General features: G+C 41.9%; 1 protein-coding gene across 7 annotated transcripts in view; it reads right to left on the bottom strand.

Moving 5' to 3' along the window:
* Positions 1–6,326: 6,326 nt before the first annotated feature.
* Positions 6,327–18,220, bottom strand: part of LOC110493561 (hemicentin-1) — a 41,570-nt gene continuing 29,676 nt past the window's right edge. For all 7 annotated transcript variants that reach the window (XR_005036891.1, XR_005036892.1, XR_005036893.1 and 4 more), the window contains 5 exons: positions 15,916–16,236; positions 14,750–14,872; positions 13,351–13,383; positions 9,031–9,095; positions 6,327–8,746 (listed from right to left, as the gene is read on the bottom strand). Coding sequence is in view for 1 of the 7 variants with exons in the window: in XM_021567908.2 (XP_021423583.2) it covers positions 8,741–8,746; positions 9,031–9,095; positions 13,351–13,383; positions 14,750–14,872; positions 15,916–16,236 (548 nt within the window). In the remaining 6 variants the exon portion in view is untranslated. The remainder of the gene's footprint in view (positions 8,747–9,030; positions 9,096–13,350; positions 13,384–14,749; positions 14,873–15,915; positions 16,237–18,220) is intronic.

Genomic DNA, 18,220 nt, shown 5'->3' with positions numbered 1-18,220 from the left:
ATCAAACTGTCCACTTAGGAAGCAACACTGATTGACAATACATTTCCCATGCTGTTGTGCAAATGGAATAGACAACAGGTGGAAATTATAGGCAATTAGCAAGACACCCCCAATAAAGGAGTGGTTCTGCAGGTGGTGACCACAGACCACTTCTCAGTTCCTATGCTTCCTGGCTGATGTTTTGGTCACTTTTGAATGCTGGCGGTGCTTTCACTCTAGTGGTAGCATGAGACGGAGTCTACAACCCACACAAGTGGCTCAGGTAGTGCAGCTCATCCAGGATGGAACATCAATGCGAGCTGTGGCAAGAAGGTTTGCTGTGTCTGTCAGCGTAGTGTCCAGAGCATGGAGGCGCTACCAGGAGACAGGCCAGTACATCAGGAGATGTGGAGGAGGCCGTAGGAGGGCAACAACCCAGCAGCAGGACCACACCTCCGTCTTTGTAAAAGGAGGAGCAGGAGGAGCACTGCCAGAGCCATGCAAAATTACCCTCCAGCAGGCCACAAATGTGCATGTGTCTGCTCAAACGGTCAGAAACAGACTCCATGAGGGTGGTATGAGGGCCCGACGTCCACAGGTGGGGGTTGTGCTTACAGCCCAACATCATGCAGGACGTTCGGCATTTGCCAGAGAACACCAAGATTGGCAAATTCGTCACTGTGCTCTTCACAGATGAAAGCAGGTTCACACTGAGCACATGTGACAGACGTGACAGAGTCTGGAGACGCCGTGGAGAACCTTCTGCTGCCTGCAACATCCTCCAGCATGACCGGTTTGGCGGTGGGTCAGTCATGGTGTGGGGTGGCATTTCTTTGGGGGGCCGCACAGCCCTCCATGTGCTCGCCAGAGGTAGCCTGACTGCCATTAGGTACCGAGATGAGATCCTCAGACCCCTTGTGAGACCATATGCTGGTGCGGTTGGCCTGGGTTCTTCCTAATGCAAGACAATGCTAGACCTCATGTGGCTGGAGTGTGTCAGCAGTTCCTGCAAGAGGAAGGCATTCATGCTATGGACTGGCCCGCCCGTTCCCCAGACCTGAATCCAATCGGGCCCTCATGCCACCCTCATGGAGTCTGTTTCTGACCGTTTGAGCAGACACATTCACATTTGTGGCCTGCTGGAGGTCTTTTGCAGGGCTCTGGCAGTGCTCCTCCTGCTCCTCCTTGCACAAAGAACCGCCAGCATTCAAAAGTGACCAAAACATCAGCCAGGAAGCATAGGAACTGAGAAGTGGTCTGTGGTCACCACCTGCAGAACCACTCCTTTATTGCGGGTGTCTTGCTAATTGCCTATAATTTCCACCTGTTGTCTATTCCATTTGCACAACAGCATGTGAAATTTATTGTCAATCAGTGTTGCTTCCTAAGTGGACAGTTTGATTTCACAGAAGTGTGATTGACTTGGAGTTACATTGTGTTGTTTAAGTGTTCCCTTTATTTTTTTGAGCAGTGTATATAATAATTAATTTAAAACAAAGGACATCAAAGCGGTGATCCTAACTGACAAAAGACAGGGCATTTTTACTAGGATTAAATGTCAGGAATTGTGAAAAACTGAGTTTTAATGTACAGTGTGGCAAAAAAGTATTTAGTCAGTCACCAATTGTGCAAGTTCTCCCACTTAAAAATATGAGAGGCCTGTAATTTTCATCATAGGTACACTTCAACTATGACAGACAAAATGAGAATTTTTTTTTCTCCAGAAAACCACATTGTAGGATTTTTAATGAATTTATTTGCAAATTATGGTGGAAAATAAGTATTTGGTCAATAACAAAAGTTTCTCAATACTTTGTTATATACCCTTTGTTGGCATTTACAGAGGTCAAACGTTTTCTATAAGTCTTCACACACTGTTGCTGGTATTTTGGCCCATTCCTCCATGCAGATCTCCTCTAGAGCAGTGATGTTTTGAGGCATTTGCATTTACATAAGTATTTAGATTACAGCCTGGAGTCTTCTTGGGTATGACGCAACAAGCTTGGCACACCTGTATTTGGGGAGTTTATCCCAATCTTCTCTGTAGATCCACTCAAGCTCTGTCAGGTTGGATAGGGAGTGTCACTGCGCAGCTATTTTCAGGTCTCTCCAGAGATGTTCGATCGGGTTCAAGTCCTGGCTCTGGTTGGGCAACTCAAGGACATTCAGAGACTTGTCCCAAAGCCACTCCTACACTGCCAGCTGGGCTGTGCATGCTCTGAGTACTCACCCTGGAATACTTCCGGCATTGCGAGTGTTGACCAGATTAAAAAACCTTACATTGGCCTCAGAGAGCGAGAACACCCAGCCCTCTTTGACAGCAGGGGCCCTTGTGAATGGCTCAGTGTTGTTTTTAGTAGAAAAGTGCATAAGATGCATTGAATTTGTCTGGTAGAGAGGCTTACAGTGGGGCAAAAAAGTATTTAGTCAGCCACCAATTGTGCAAGTTCTCCCACTTAAAAAGATGGTTTTCACTCAAAATCTCACAATACAATACACAATACATTCATTCTTTCCTGTACACGGATCAGTCGTCCTGGTCCCTTTGCAGAAAAACAGCCCCAGAGCATGATGTTTCCACCCCCATGCTTCACAGTAGGTATGGTGTTCTTTGGATGCAACCTAGCATTCTTTGAACTCCAAACACGACAAGTTGAGTTTTTACCAAAAAGTTATATTTTGGTTTCATCTGACCATATGACATTCTCCCAATCTTCTTCTGGATCATCCAAATGCTCTCTAGCAAACTTCAGACGGGCCTGGACATGTACTGGCTTAAGCAGGGGGACATGTCTGGCACTGCAGGATGAGTCCCTGGCGGCGTAGTGTGTTACTGATGGTATGCTTTGTTACTTTGGTCCCAGCTCTCTGCAGGTCATTCACTAGGCCCCCCGTGTGGTTCTGGGATTTTTGCTCACCGTTCTTGTGATCATTTTGACCCCACGGGGTGAGATCTTGCGTGGAGCCCCAAATCGAGGGAGATTATCAGTGGTCTTGTAGGTCTTCCATTTCCTAATAATTGCTCCCACAGTTGATTTCTTCAAACCAAGCTGCTTACCTATTGCAGATTCAGTCTTCCCAGCCTGGTGCAGGTCTACAATTGTGTTTCTAGTGTCCTTTGACAGCTATTTGGTCTTGGCCATAGTGGAGTTTGGAGTGTGACTGTTTGAGGTTGTGGACAGGTGTCTTTTATACTGATAACAAGTTCAAACAGGTGCCATTAATAAAGGTAACGAGTGGAGGACAGAGGAGCCTCTTAAAGAAGAAGTTACAGGTCTGTGAGAGCCAGAAATCTTACTTGTTTGTAGGTGACCAAATACTTATTTTCCACCATATTTTGCCAATAAATTCATTAAAAATCCTACAATGTGATTTTCTGGATATTTTTTTCTCATTTTGTCTGTCATAGTTGAAGTGTACCTATGATGAAAATTACAGGCCTCTCTCATTTTTTTAAGTGGGAGAACTTGCGCAATTGGTGGCTGACTAAATCTTTTTTTGATCCCACTAGCAATTTTTTGCCATAAACGTAGATGTGAAACGAGTCGAAACACATCAAAACAAGAGACATTGTATCAAGAAATAAGTCATCTACGATTCCCCACATAGTGAATTAACAAAGAATGTTGACATAATATGGAGTGACGAGTGAGAATTATTCTTGCAAGCTGACATGACGTTGCATGATGTAGCCTAATAAAAGGAATTTTCATACGTCACAAGATAAAAATGTATTCAACCAAATTAAACTCGCTATATCATTTTCCATAGCAGTCAGATTCAACTCTGACTGCTATCGAGTTTAAATAAATCCCTGTTGCACGTGTAAAACTATAGTCAAGTCCAGCCTCAAGGACCGCCAGAGGGCTCTATTATTCCAGACGTTGTCTGATCCCTGGTGTCCCAAGGCAGTCAGCCCAGCGGGTGATACACTCGTGCTTCCCCGCATCGAGCAGGTACATAAAACATCCTCCATTCAGGCTGTAAAGGCATTGGTTTCCTCCTAAACTAGCTTCAATGGCAACCAGTCCTAAAAAGCAGGGAAAATACCGGTACCGTCCGAAACAAAATAAAATGTGCTAACACCATGCTAGGGTGGGTAATGCTACTTCCGGAGGTTGCATACAGCCAATCCAATTTCACCATTCTGTTGTTTACCCCTTGGATGAACTCACCTGTGACTATGGCATCACCTTGGTCTGCGTTAGGATAAGGGGGTGAGGCAATAAATAGGCCATAGTGGCAAAATTAAATACAGTATGGCAAATTAAACACTGGGGTGATAGATGTGCAGAAGATGAGTGTGCAAGTAGCGGTACTGGGGTGCAAAGGAGCAAAATAAATAACAATGATGAGGTAGTTGGATGGGCTATTTACGGTTTCTGTCAAGAAATACAACGCTGCTGAGTTTCACGCTAAACTGTTTCCTGTTAGTATCAAAAATGGTCCAGCCAACTGTGGGTCAGCTAGGTGTTACGCTTGTAAAAATATCGCACCTCTACGCCCCTGTCCAGCCCAACAGAGCATTGGCGGCAGGAGCTATAGGAGGACGGGCTCATTGTAATGGCTGGAAACAATAAATGGAACAGAGTCAAACAAGTAGTTTCTATATGTTTGATACCGTACCATGGATTCCAGCTATTACAATGAGCACTTCCTCGTATAGCTCCTCCCACCAGCCTCTGACATACAGGTATATTCCTTCTTGTTCTTTTAAAAAAGTGGAGCACTTCATGGTAAACTTCTCCCCCGTCTTCACCCAGAGAATGACTTCTATAGAAAAGACTGGGAAGAAAGAGGAACCATGGTTGTTAGAGTCAAAGAGGATACATATGTCCCATGTTGTTGATTTAATACAGAGTCAACCTTGATTGGTGGAGTTGGATTCTGAGAATATGAAATATACTTATTCATGTCACTGAGGGAGAGGGGAATGTATAACGTTCACATTCTGTCTGGATATGTTATCGTTAGCCATCAGGGATCCTATGGGAGGAGAAAAGACACGGTCTGGTTCGAGTCACCATGTCAGCCGTGATTGGGGAGGAGTGAGCACTTTGGGGCAGAGGTCAGGTCAGACGAAGTGAGGAAGATCAGATATCACTAAGGTTCTGTCTAGCAACAGAGATGCATTGGCTGTTCAGATGCGTAGGAGGAGACTCCGCATAGGAGAAAGGGTTAAATATCAGAGCTTGTGTGAATATGTCTTGTCTGTCCAGCTGTTCGATCCTTTGGGGTGAATATACTTGGTTTAAGCTTTCATAGTGTCCGTCGAGTTCTTACTCTGATATATAGAACCTAAACGTGGGAAGAAACAGCTTGCCTTACCTGCTGCTGAGGTCAATTCATTGAGTGACAAGTGGGACAACAGAAAACACCTCAGAAGTGGCATCACCATCACCACAGCTGGCTGTGTACTGCTGTCTCTGTCTTATATATGCTTATAACGACACAGGAAATAGGATACATCTGATATCACAGTCCCACACCTGCATGTATTACTGAATACTATATACAATCTAATTCAGATTTTGTAATTTAATTGTATATGTTACATATTAAATTATTATAATTTAAACGGTTTATTGTGTTAGACAAATAAAATGTTAAGTGGAGAATTTAGATGGATTGCATTGTTATAAAAACACAAAATACCCACCTGTAAATCAACTATTGCATTCCAGTGGCGATTTTAGCATGTACATTTTATGTAGGCCCTAAGAGTTTGTGGGCACCGTTTGCCACCGTTCTAGTGCCATTTATGTATTGTGTTGTGGCTTTGCTGGCATGCAACTAAAACAGGTTTTTTTTTGTGAGGAGTCTGTTTCTCAAACTAGATACTCTAATGTACTTCTCCTCTTGCTCAGTTGTGCACCGGGGCTTCCCACTCCTTTCTATTCTGGTTAGAGACACTTTGCTCTGTTCTGTGAAGGGAGTAGTACACAGCACTGTACGAGATCTTGGTTTCTTGGCAATTTCTAGCATGGAATAGTCTATTCTTGTTCTGAGAAATAAAGGCTGTCGAGTTTCAGAAGAAAGTTATTTGTTTCTGGCTATTTAAACCCACAAATGCTGATGCTCCAGATACTCAACTAGTCTAAAGGTGGCCAGTTTTATTGCTTCTTTAATCAGAACAGTTTTCAGCTGTGCTAACATAATTGCAAAAGGATTTTCTAATGATCAATTAGCTTTTTAAAATTATTAACTTGGATTAGCTAACATAACGTGCCATTGGAACACAGGCGTGATGGTTGCTGATAATGGGCCTCTGTACGCCTATGTAGATATTCTAACAAAAAGCAGTTTCCAGCTACAATAGTCATTTACAACATTAACAATGTCTACACTGTATTTCTGATCAATTTGATGTTTTAATGGTGCTTTTCTTTCAAAAACAAGGACATTTCTAAGTGACCCCAAACTTTTGAATAGTAGTGTAGTTGAGTAAAAGTAGTAAAAAATATAACTGTATATTTTTGGGGGGCAAAATAAAACCACCGGCCCGTGGGCCGCCATTTGGGGAACCCTGATCTAATGGACAAGTTGTCTTCTGTTCAGTGTCACATCTCTGGATTCAATCAAACCAGGGTTGTATTCACAAGGAACAAAATGATAGATTGACCAAAATGTGGAGGGGACCACCTGAACTTGTCCAATAAGAAACATTTGTTTTCCGTTGCAAATTGTTTTGCTACGGTGTGCACTAATGAATGCAATGATGTACTGTCGCTGGGCAAAAAAAAATTGTCTTTGGGTACTGTAACTACTTATATAATGCATAATGATGGATAAAAAAAGTATTAAAAAAATCTTTGTGCAGTAATTATATACATTTTTCTCACAATGGTTTACTGCTTCTGGTTCCTTAAAACAGTTGACCTTAGAACATAAGAACATTTCAGATTAGCCTCCCCATCAATTAGGATTTTCATTAAAAAAAAAGATTGTAGTAATTAAAAACTACAATTAAAATCTTCCTATTTACAAAACCTGAACAGTGTCAAGGTGTGGGATTTGAAAAGGAATTTCAAAAGTGTGAAATATACAAAACAACGGGGGACAACAAAAACGTAAGTGAAGTAGGCCTCAAGCAGGCACATCAACAAAATCGCTTGATATACACTTCATACAGAGAAGAAAACATTTTGTTGAACTGCGAAATACAAAACTTTACACATGAACATCTCAAACCACTATAGTAGAGCTAAACCAAAAGCCCAAGCTTCTTTGGAAGAGCCCTGACCAGTGCCAAGCAGGGTAGCATATAAATTGATTAATAGTTCTAGCTGTATCTATAGTGCCAACTTCCAATCATGTACTGAAGTAAGAAGGAACTGATACAAGATTTGCCAGGAATTATGGGAGGTGGAGTCTTGTCGTGGACACCATTCACCTCAAGCTGCCACAATACAACAGATTAGTCAGTCTATATGTAATGCCATCAGCAACATGATAGCAGTAAAACATAATGGGAACTGAAACAGTCATTCTATAACTACAATATTAAGACAGTAGCAGCCTCTTTCATAACATAAAACAATTGTGGCATTTACAAAAAAGCATCATAATCAACCACCAGGTAAACATTTACATGTTCAACTTGAAACTGATAACTAATTCTCTCAGATGACTAATTGACTCTCGTTTTTCAGGTTTACAGTTGCGTTCCATTGCACTGCCTTCATGGAGGCGAGCCCTGGGCAAGATATAAATGTAGATCTGAATTTTACACCAGCAGATGGCGCCAGACAATGAGAAAGAGGAAGGCCAAAAACAAACAGCTGTGGGAGGAGTGACAGGCTGACTTCTGATAATGGTTATATGTTACATTCAGTGCCAAAAAATGATAAAACACAAAGTCAAGTCAAAGGTTGCATTCCAAATGGCACCCTATTCCATCTGGTCAAAAGTAGTGCACTATATAGGGAATTGGGTGCCACATTCTCCCCAAAGATATTGTAGTAGAATCAAAGCCCAGGGAGAATACTGACAGATGCAGGAGTATCTCTTGAAACCTGATGATCAACATGTTTACAGTTTCATTCCATTGCATTTCCTGGACGTGCGCTCTGAGCAAGATATAAATCTGCATTTTACACTAGCAGATCGAGCAAGACAAGGAAAAAGAGGAAGGCCTAAAACTAAATCTGTGGTAGGAGCAACCGGCTGGCTTTTGGTTAGAAGAGTGGTTGTTGTGCAGTCTTGTGAAACCCTCTTTCAGAAGGGTAACCAGTTTTGCTACATGTTTTCAGAAAAGTACAGTGTTCAAATTGAATGTTCGCACAACCTTAGTATAGAACAGCGTGTAACAGTGATTAGATGGTATGGTGTTACAGTATAGTAATAACAACCAATATGGTAGAAACTACAGTAGAGGAAATGTGGAATGTTAAACCATGCACCTCGTGGTATAGTGTGCACAGTGATTAGATTACCTGGTATTACAGTATACCAATGTTCTACAGTGGTAGAATCTAGAGTATAGTGACACCATGGCAACCCTGTATAGAAACATATCATTTGTAATCAACCACAGACTTTAAAGGCTGCCATCAGCAGTAGATTGTGAAGAAACAAATGCCTCGATTAGAATGACCCGAGTGCCAAAGTGACTGTCATTGGACACTTAACAGGAAACAGTCCATCAAAGGATAGTGACAAGCCACTTATTGATCGTCAAGGAAACAGTCCCTTCCAGAGACTGCCAGTTAACAAATCAGTTACTAAAGACTGGAATGCTGGTCCTGTGTACTGTCACTATTTAGACCTGGAGAGACAGAGAGGGAGCGAGAAAGAGAGAGAACAAGAAAGAGCATATTGTTATACAATAAGAGAAAGTAAAAACAGGAGAGACTTTTCACTAATCATTATAAGGAGCACAGCCAGCATGTAAACTACAATCATTAAAAAAAACATGTCCCCTATGAAGCTATGATGCTGAATAGAAAGAGAGCTATTATAAATACAGTAGATGTTGATACAATATGTTTTAGATATTCATTTTAGATGTACAATAGAGATATAGACATATTAGATGTAGATACAACATACAGTAAGGATAGCGTTTCCTTCTGCCTCATCATCGTGGTGCCTGTCAGTTGGGTGGCCACTGTGACCTATAACCGACAAGGACAAGTCAGAAGCTGATCTGTGACATATGGTGGACGAATGTCGTGTAAGGTTTCAATCTCCAGAGGAGCATTGCCTCCTTCAAATGTCAGTGAAAATAACAGTAGGTCAGATTTTTTTTTTTAAAGTTAGTCAAGAGACTTGCAAGTAGGGTTGGGCGATGTGGCCTAAAAGTAATGGCTCCATTCCCCCCCTATATCTATCTATCTATCGAGATAGAGATATATAGAGAGATAGAGAGAGATGATAGAGAGATGATAGAGATGATATAGAGAGAGAGAGAGATAGAGATATATAGAGATATAGAGATATATATCGAGATATATACACACACCTTGATCTCTTGTTTTTCTATAAACAAATTAAAAAGGACAAGACTTAATTCTAAACAGAATTTTCTTTATTAAAAGAAAAAATATACAAGGCCTCAAGGCCTATTTGTGCAAAACAAATGAACACACATCCACACGTCTATTCTATCGTTTAGAAATGTTTGAGACGCTCGCTGTTTGAATATGTCATGTATATAATCATTTTGATTGGAAATGCATTAATTTAGTTAATTTGCTGTTATAATTAAAACAGCCTGTGGTTATTTGCTATTGGATTGGCACACAACACATTAGCCTACAGCTGGCCTGAACACAACTTTTTTTGAATGCACTTATCCAATGTCACACTTACCGATGGCGAGGTGAAGCCTGTGTCCAAAGCACTGCAGGCGGGTCCAGTTGTTCAAGCACAATGCTTTTATCATGTTGCTCCCGCTGTCAGTTGTCATGCACACCTGTTGGCCTTCACTCATCTTCCACAATGCCTGAGTCTTTGAGATCCTGGGCTATTACTTCACCCGTATGATCATCGGGGATGTAAGACGTCTGTAGGCAGACGTTTTACAATTTCCAGTCTTCATTTATGTAGTGGACTGTCAAATTTAGGTATGGCTCTGACGTTCTGCTCGACCATAGATCGGCTGTGCAGGAAAAATAAGAAACACTAGCCAGGTTCTCTGCGACTCTTTCGTGGGTAGCAGTGTATAATCGCGGCAGGGCTTCTTCTGTGAAATACTTGCGGCTTGGCAGCTGATTTGTGGTCACCTGTACCTAGCAGATTTTTAAATGCTGTCTTTTCTACTGTAAAGATTGGAACCATATCTTTCGCCATGTAATAGGTCACTGCATCCGTTATCTCCTTCCACCTCAAACTTTTGTCATAAGGGATTACATTTGAAAAGGAAGCGACTGCCACGGTCTTCCTCCTCTTCATCTGAAGAGGAGAGGCGAGAAGGATCAGAGGACCAAAATGCGGCGTGGTATGTGTTCATAGTGAATATTTAATTAAAGAAAGTACTGAACACTGCATACAAAAACAATAAACCAATAACGACCGTGACTCTACAAATGAGACCTGTGCTGACGCAAGCAACTAGCATAGACAATCACCCACAAACAGTGAAACCCAGGCTACCTAAGTATGATTCTCAATCAGAGAAAACTAATGACACCTGCCTCTGATTGAGAACCATACCAGGCCGAAACATACAAATCATAGAAAAACAAACAGACTGCCCACCCAACTCACGCCCTGACCATACTCAATAAATACAAAACAAAGGAAATAAAGGTCAGAACGTGACAGCGACTATGGTAGTTTGTCTTTTAGCTGACATTTTGGAAATTGGGCGACTGGAATCGGCATTGCATAGTCTCACGAATTCCTCCCATTCCACCGCGTGTTTCATTTGCAGGTGATGGAAGGGGTTGGTTGTGCTGCTGCTTTTCGTAGCAATTGTCTTTCAACACATTTTGCACAAGACATTCGTTTGCTGAACAACAGACCTCTTCAACCCAAACCACTTCCATATTATTGAAAAAAGATTGCAGCCCTTTTCGGGGATGATTTCATCCTCACGAGAGGCTGAGTTGGTTTCCCCACTTTCCATTTTGGTGGAACTCTTACCGCCGCTACACTTTGTCAGTGTGGTTACAATTTGTGAAAGGCTGTCTACAGTTGTGATTGGTGGATAACCTCTGTGCACGCGTTGGCACATGATTCGACATTGCCCTGACAGCGAAGAGACAGTGAGAAGCTGCATTTGTCAAACGTTACAACATTATAACAGAACCTCAATTCTTGCGATAGACAATTTCCATATCAGTTTAAAACAAACTCGAATATATCGAAAAAAAAACTTGATCGCCCAGCCCTACTTGCAAGACAGCAGGTCTTCCCTCACAGTGCAGACAGGCCCATATTTAACCCAGCATTACAAAATAAACTCTGCAAAAAAAAATAACTGTCATTCAAAGATAATTGGTAAAATTCAAATAACTTCACAGATCTTCATTGTTAAGGATGTCAACACTGTTTCCCATGCTTGTTCAATGAACCATAAACAATGAACATGCACCTGTAGAACGGTCGCTAAGACACTAACAGCTTACAGACGGTAGGCAATTAAGGTCACAGTTATGAAAACTTAGGACACTAAAGAGGCCTTGCTAATGAATCTGAAAAACACCAAGAGAAAGATGCCCAGGGTCCCTGCTCATCTGCGTGAACGTGCCTTAGGCATGCTGCAAGGAGGTGTGGCCAGGGCAATAAATTGCAATGTCCGTACCATGAGACGCTTAAGACAGCAGTACAGGGAGACAGGACGGACAGCTGATCGTTCTTGCAGTGGCAGACCACGTGTAAAAACACCTGCACAGGATCGGTACATCCAAACATCACACCTGCGGGACAGGTACAGGATGGAAACAACTGCCTGAGTTACACCAGGAACACACAATCCCTCCATCAGTGCTCAGACTGTCCGCAATAGGCTGAAAGAGGCTGGACTGAGGGCTTGTAGGCCTGTTGTAAGGCAGGTCCTCACCAGACATCACCGGCAACATCGTTGCCTACGGGCGGGCACAAACCCACCGTCCCTGGACCAGACAGGACTGGCAAAAAGTGCCCTTCCCTGATGAGTCACAGTTTTGTCTCACCAGGAGTGATGGTCGGATTCGCAGTTATGAGCGTTACACCGAGGCCTGTACTCTGAAGCGGGATCGATTTGGAGGTGGAGGGTCCACCATGTCACAGCATCTTCGGACTGAGCTCGTCATTGCAGGAAATCTCAGCGCTGTGCGTTACAGGGAAGACATCCTCCTCCCTCATGTGGTACCCTTCCTGCAGGCTCATCCTGACATGACCCTCCAGCATGACAATGCCACCAGCCATACTGCTCGTTCTGTGTGTGATTTCCTGCAAGACAGGAATGTCAGTGTTCTGCCATGGCCAGCAAAGAGCCCGGATCTCAATCCCATTGAGCACATCTGGGACCTGTTGGATCGGACATTGAGGGCTAGGGCCATTCCCCCCAGAAATGTCCAGGAACTTGCAGGTGCCTTGGTGGAAGAGTGGGGTAACATCTCACAGCAAGAACTGGCAAATCTGGTGCAGTCCACGAGAAGGCCCATGAGAAGCACTGCAGTACTTCATGCAGCTGGTGGCCACACCAGATACTGACTGTTACTTTTGATTTTGACGCCCTTTTTGTTCAGGGACACATTATTAAATGTATGTTAGTCATGTCTGGAATTCGTTCAGTTTATTTCTCAGTTGTTAAATCTTATGTTCATACAAATATTTACACATGTTAGGTTTGCTGAAAATAAACAGTTGACAGTGAGTCATTTCTTAAGATTTCCCCATGAGAACAATACAAAAGCGGAGCTATCTTCATCGCCAACTGTTTTGGTAAACAATTAGTAATCATCTGGCCTCCATTTTCTACTCCACTTGTGAGGGAAGAAACACTACCGTTTGAAGTACATTCAATCAAATAAGTCATTCAATTCAAAGGAAGAGAACGGTGTTCCGGCTGAGTGGCTAGTTTCACAAACCAAATGCATGTGAATGCTAGCTTGGTCAAATATCTGTTTGTACTACTCTTGCCAACTCCATCTCATTGTCAAGACAAAGATGTTAGGCATGCCAATGAGTGACAAGGGGTTGGCATGATAGCCCAAACAGACTGGCACTCAGGATATGTGACTGCATTATGGAATGTTGTTTTTGCCTTGGAAAATGTAATCATTTTAATTTGTTGAGTTATAATTATCAAGTTTTCCAAATGAAGATGCTGGTCATTATAAAGTATGTGTATTGCTTTTACAGGGAATTATGTGAACTGTCTAGGAAAGATGGGAAACCATTTTTTATTTTTTTATAAATACTGAATATTGAAGGACTTACTCATTAATGGGAAGGTGGACTGCCTTCGAGCACCTGTGAAAAAGAAATGACATAAAACCTACTATTACAATTTAGCTTAAAACAAACTATACTGAACAAAAATATAAATGCAACATGTAAAGTCTCGGTCCTATGTTTAATGTCCTGAATTAAAAATTCCAGAAATGTTCCATATGCACAAAAAACATATTTCTCTCAAATTTTGTGCACAAATGCATCCCTGTTAGTGAGCATTTATCCTTTGCAAAAATAATCCATCCACCTGAGATGTGTGGCTTGTCAAGAAGCTGATTAAACAGCATCGTTACACAGGTGCACCTTGTGCTGGGGACAATAAAATGCCACTAAAATGTGCAATTTTGTCACACATCACAATGCCACAGATGTCTCAAGTTTTGAGTGAGTGTGCATTTGACATGTTCACTGCAGGAACGTCCATCAGAGCTGTTGCCATATAATTAAATGTCCACTTCTCTACCATAACCCGCCTCCAATGTCGTTTTAAAGAATTTTGCATTATGTCCAACCGGCCACACAACCGCAGACCACATGTGACCACGCCAGCCCAGGACCTCCACATCCGGCTTCTTCAACTGCAGGATCATTTGAGACCAACCAACCGGACTGCTGATGAAACTGAGGAGTATTTCTGTCTGTAATAAAGCCCTTTTGTGGGGAAAAATGAATTAGCCTGTCCTGGCCCCGAAGGGGGTGGACCTATGCCCTCCCAGGCTCACCCATTGATGCACCCCTGCCCAGTCATGTGAAATCCATAGATGAGGGCCTTATTCATGTATTTCATTTGACTGATTTCCTTATATGAACTGTAACTCAGTAAAATGGTTGAAATTGTTGCATGTTGCGTTTATATTTTCGTACAGTATACATAAAAAAGCTAATAAGTAAAGCAAAAGTGATGTTGATGAACAATAAATAGCCTACTAGTGCAGTTCATGCTGAATCCATTAATATTGACTTCGAGCATCAAATACACTGTTTTTCATGGTTAATATAAGCCTATGCCACACATGGCTGAAAGCCACTGATCGTATAGTAAAGATGTCTGATGTTTAACTACTGTATATGACGACTGGCTGAGCCTGGGTATTTTCACTACGTTGTTTGACTACTGAGGTTCTTGGCAGTGTAACTTTAAGGTAATCATCCCTATTCAGAGCCAAAATGGGTGGCTGCCAACTGCTAAAGCATGCAGACCCACTATACAGGTTAATTTAGCACGCCAAGCAGAGATCCATGATACTCAACAAAGCTTCATGCAATGATATCTGTTCATGGAGGAGTTACACACACAGAGAGATCACACATATCAGCCAGGCCCATGTAAGCACCGTCTGAGAGCTGTCATCAGTCTGTATTGTATGACAATTCATGTACTTACGTTGGACAGAGCGCCTCTTAAATATCAGCAGCGCAGCAAGGAGTCCAATGACCAGAGATCCTATGACCCCAACTGGGGCAAGCCACTGGGTAGTGGAGTCAGAAGCAAAATCATCTTTTGAACCTTCAAATGCAGGTGGAAAATAAACAATTTGCCAATTAAATAGGAAATTCACAGGTATTTGAATTAAATACTGGTAGTGCTACTCTGTGACCAGACATAGATGCACGAAGTCCATGATTGAGAACAAATCAAATCTGATTATTTTTACAAATCTAATCCAGCAGACCTGGATTCAGTCAACCAAAGTTTAATGTCATTTCAACTAAAAAGAAGTTCCAATATTATTCTAAAATATCAAATCCAGAGGAAAAGGTCATTTATGATTGGTCAAAGTCAGCATCAGGTCAACTTCATTTCCTGCAGTATAATATTTGATTATTTTGATATCTTAAAATAAACAGACTAGAGCTCTTTTCTAATCTAAATATAATCTTAATTTACTCCCCATTGCTAAGACTAATTCGTTTTCGCATCAGATGGATAATTTGTGTTTGGAAATTCCCAGCCAGGCAGGTCTGAAAAAACATTCAAAATGGCTGCGAGAGGTGAGAAACAACTGCAGAGAAGGAATGTTCTGGTAAGAAGGTATTATGACTGCACTGAATCGTGATAAAGATGGAGCATTGGAGACGATGAGCTCTAATTTGCAACTAGTGCAGGTAATTTACAACCACTATTTCTTCTAGGATCACCAGATGACACGCAGACTGGGTTAAGCAAACATTGAACATCTTCTGGGGTCATACTGAAACATGGAATGTTTCTTAGCCAAACCAAGACATTCATTTTATTTTTTTCATTTTCAAGGAAGATGTTCAATCAGATTTGGGAGCATGTTATGGCCTGATCTACTCCACCCCTTAGTGACATGTTTTCTCATTACGAGGCTGATTTATTGTGCTCACACATGATAAAGATGTCATTAAAAAGGCCTATGCTAATAAAAGTAGGCTAGATTGAGGCTGAAATGTTTACAATGATCAGGGTTAGGATGAGCGAATAAGGGAGACTGGCATGTTTTGGATTTGGCCCAGCTTTCAAAAAGGATGACATCACAAACATTCATAGACACTGTGTATACCGACCACGATGGCAGAACATACCTGCTGAACATACAAACGGGATCTCAAATGATGCCTTCCCCTCCTGGACTCCATTGGTGTTGTGCACTGTGCATGAGTAGTTTGTGGAACCACTGTATGTAGCCTTCAGAACTGTCAGTTTACTGGAGAGGCTAAACAGTGTATCGTCTGTCTTTTTGGCCACGAGTTCAGCACTGCCTGTGCAGTTCGTGCCAAACTCGTCAAACCACCAGATCAACCCTTTCTGGTGCCCGCCTGTAGAGTTGCAGAAAATGGTCACACCAGTGTTCTGTTTTATGCAGTTCTCAGGACTGGAACTCATGGTTGGTGATTTGTACATAGCTGGACGAGAGAGAGAAAGATACATTATATTACATACAGTTGAAGTTGAAAGTTCATACACCTTAGCCAAATACATTTAAACTCAGTTTTTCACAATTCCTGACATTTAATACTTGTAAAAATTCCCTGTCTTAGGTCAGTTAGGATCACCACTTTATTTTAAGAATGTGAAATGTCAGAATAATAGCAGAGAGAATTATTCATTTCAGCTTTTATTTCTATCATCACATTCCCAGTGGGTCAGAACTTTACATACACTCAATTAGTATTTGGTAGCATTGCCTTTAAATTGTTTAACTTGGGTCAAACATTTCAGGAAGCCTTCCACAAGCTTCCCACAATAAGTTGGGTGAATTCTGGCCTATTCCTCCTGACAGAGCTGGTGTAACTGAGTCAGGTTTGTCGGCCTCCTTGCTCGCACACGCTTTTTCAGTTCTGCCCACAAATTTTCTATAGGATTGAGGTCAGGGCTTTGTGATGGCCACTCCAATACCTTGACTTTGTTGTCCTTAAGCCATTTTGCCACAACTTTGGAAGTATGCTTGGGGTCATTGTTCATTTGGAAGACCCATTGGCAACCAAGCTTTAACTTCCTGACTGATGTCTTGAGATATTGCTTCAATCTATCCACATAATTTTCCATCCTCATGATGCCATCTATTTTGTGAAGTGCACCAGTCCCTCCTGCAGCAATGCCCTCACAACATGATGCTGCACCCCCGTGCTTCACGGTTGGGATGGTGTTCTTCGGCTTGCAAGCCACCCCCTTTTTCCTCCAAACATAACAATGGTCATTATGGCCAAACAGTTCTATTTATGTTTCATCAGACCAGAGGACATTTTTCCAAACAGATTGATCTTTGTCCCATGTGCAATTGCAAACCGTAGTCTGGCTTTTTTAATGGCGGTTTTGGAGCAGTGGCTTCTTCCTTGCTGAGCGGCCTTTCAGGTTATGTTGAGATAGGACTCGTTTTATTGTGGGATAGAGATACTTTTGTACCTGTTCCACCAGCATCTTCACAAGGTCCTTTACTGTTGTTCTGGGATTGATTTTCACTTTTCGCACCAAAATACATTCATCTCTAGGAGACAGAACGAGTCTCCTTCCTGAGCGGTATGATGGCTGCATGGTCCCATTGTGTTTATACTTGAGTACGATTGTTTGTACAGATGATCGTGGTACCTTCAAGTGTTTGGAAATTGCTCCCAAGGATGAACCAGACTTGTGGAGGTCTGAGGTCTTGGCTGATTTCTTTTGATTTTCCTATGATGTCAAGCAAAGAGGCACTGAGTTTGAAGGTAGGCCTTGAAATGCATCCACAGGTACACCTCTAATTGACTCAAATAATGTCAAATCAGAAGCTTCTAATGCCATGACATCATTTCCTGGAATTTTCCAAGCTGTTTAAAGGCACAGTCAACTTAGTGTATGTAAACTTCTGACCCACTGGAATTGTGATACAGTGAATTATAAGTGAAATAATCTGTCTGTAAACAATTGTTGGAAAAATGACTTGTGTCATGCACAAAGTAGATGTCCTAACCAACTTGCCAAAACTATAGTTTGTTAACAAGAAATGTGTGGGGTGGTTGAAAACGATTTTTAATGACTCCACCCTAAGTGTATGTAAACATCTGACTTCAACTGTACATGTGGGTGCAGTTCGCAACAACGTCAGCGGGTAAACATCGTTAAGACAGACTTTGCACCTTTTCAACACCCATCAAAGGGTTATAACTTGGAATGAGATTACTGGAGGAGTGATTTTAATAAACTGGAATTACCTTTTATCACTCACATGTTCTAATTGAGTCTGTGTACATTATTTGTAAACACTGATTGCGTGACGTGGGTAGAATGGCATTATGGAGGCTAGTTGTGGACATTCCCACTGGTACTACTCTGTGCCATTTGAGAACTGTCAAGTAACTCTGGCTCCTGCTGTGCTGTCCAATCTCTCTCTCTCTCTCTCACAATAGATCT

The sequence above is a fragment of the Oncorhynchus mykiss genome, chromosome 17, assembly GCF_013265735.2.
Source record: "Oncorhynchus mykiss isolate Arlee chromosome 17, USDA_OmykA_1.1, whole genome shotgun sequence".
NCBI lineage: Eukaryota > Metazoa > Chordata > Actinopteri > Salmoniformes > Salmonidae > Oncorhynchus > Oncorhynchus mykiss.
This window is presented reverse-complemented; position numbering and strand designations above follow the sequence as displayed.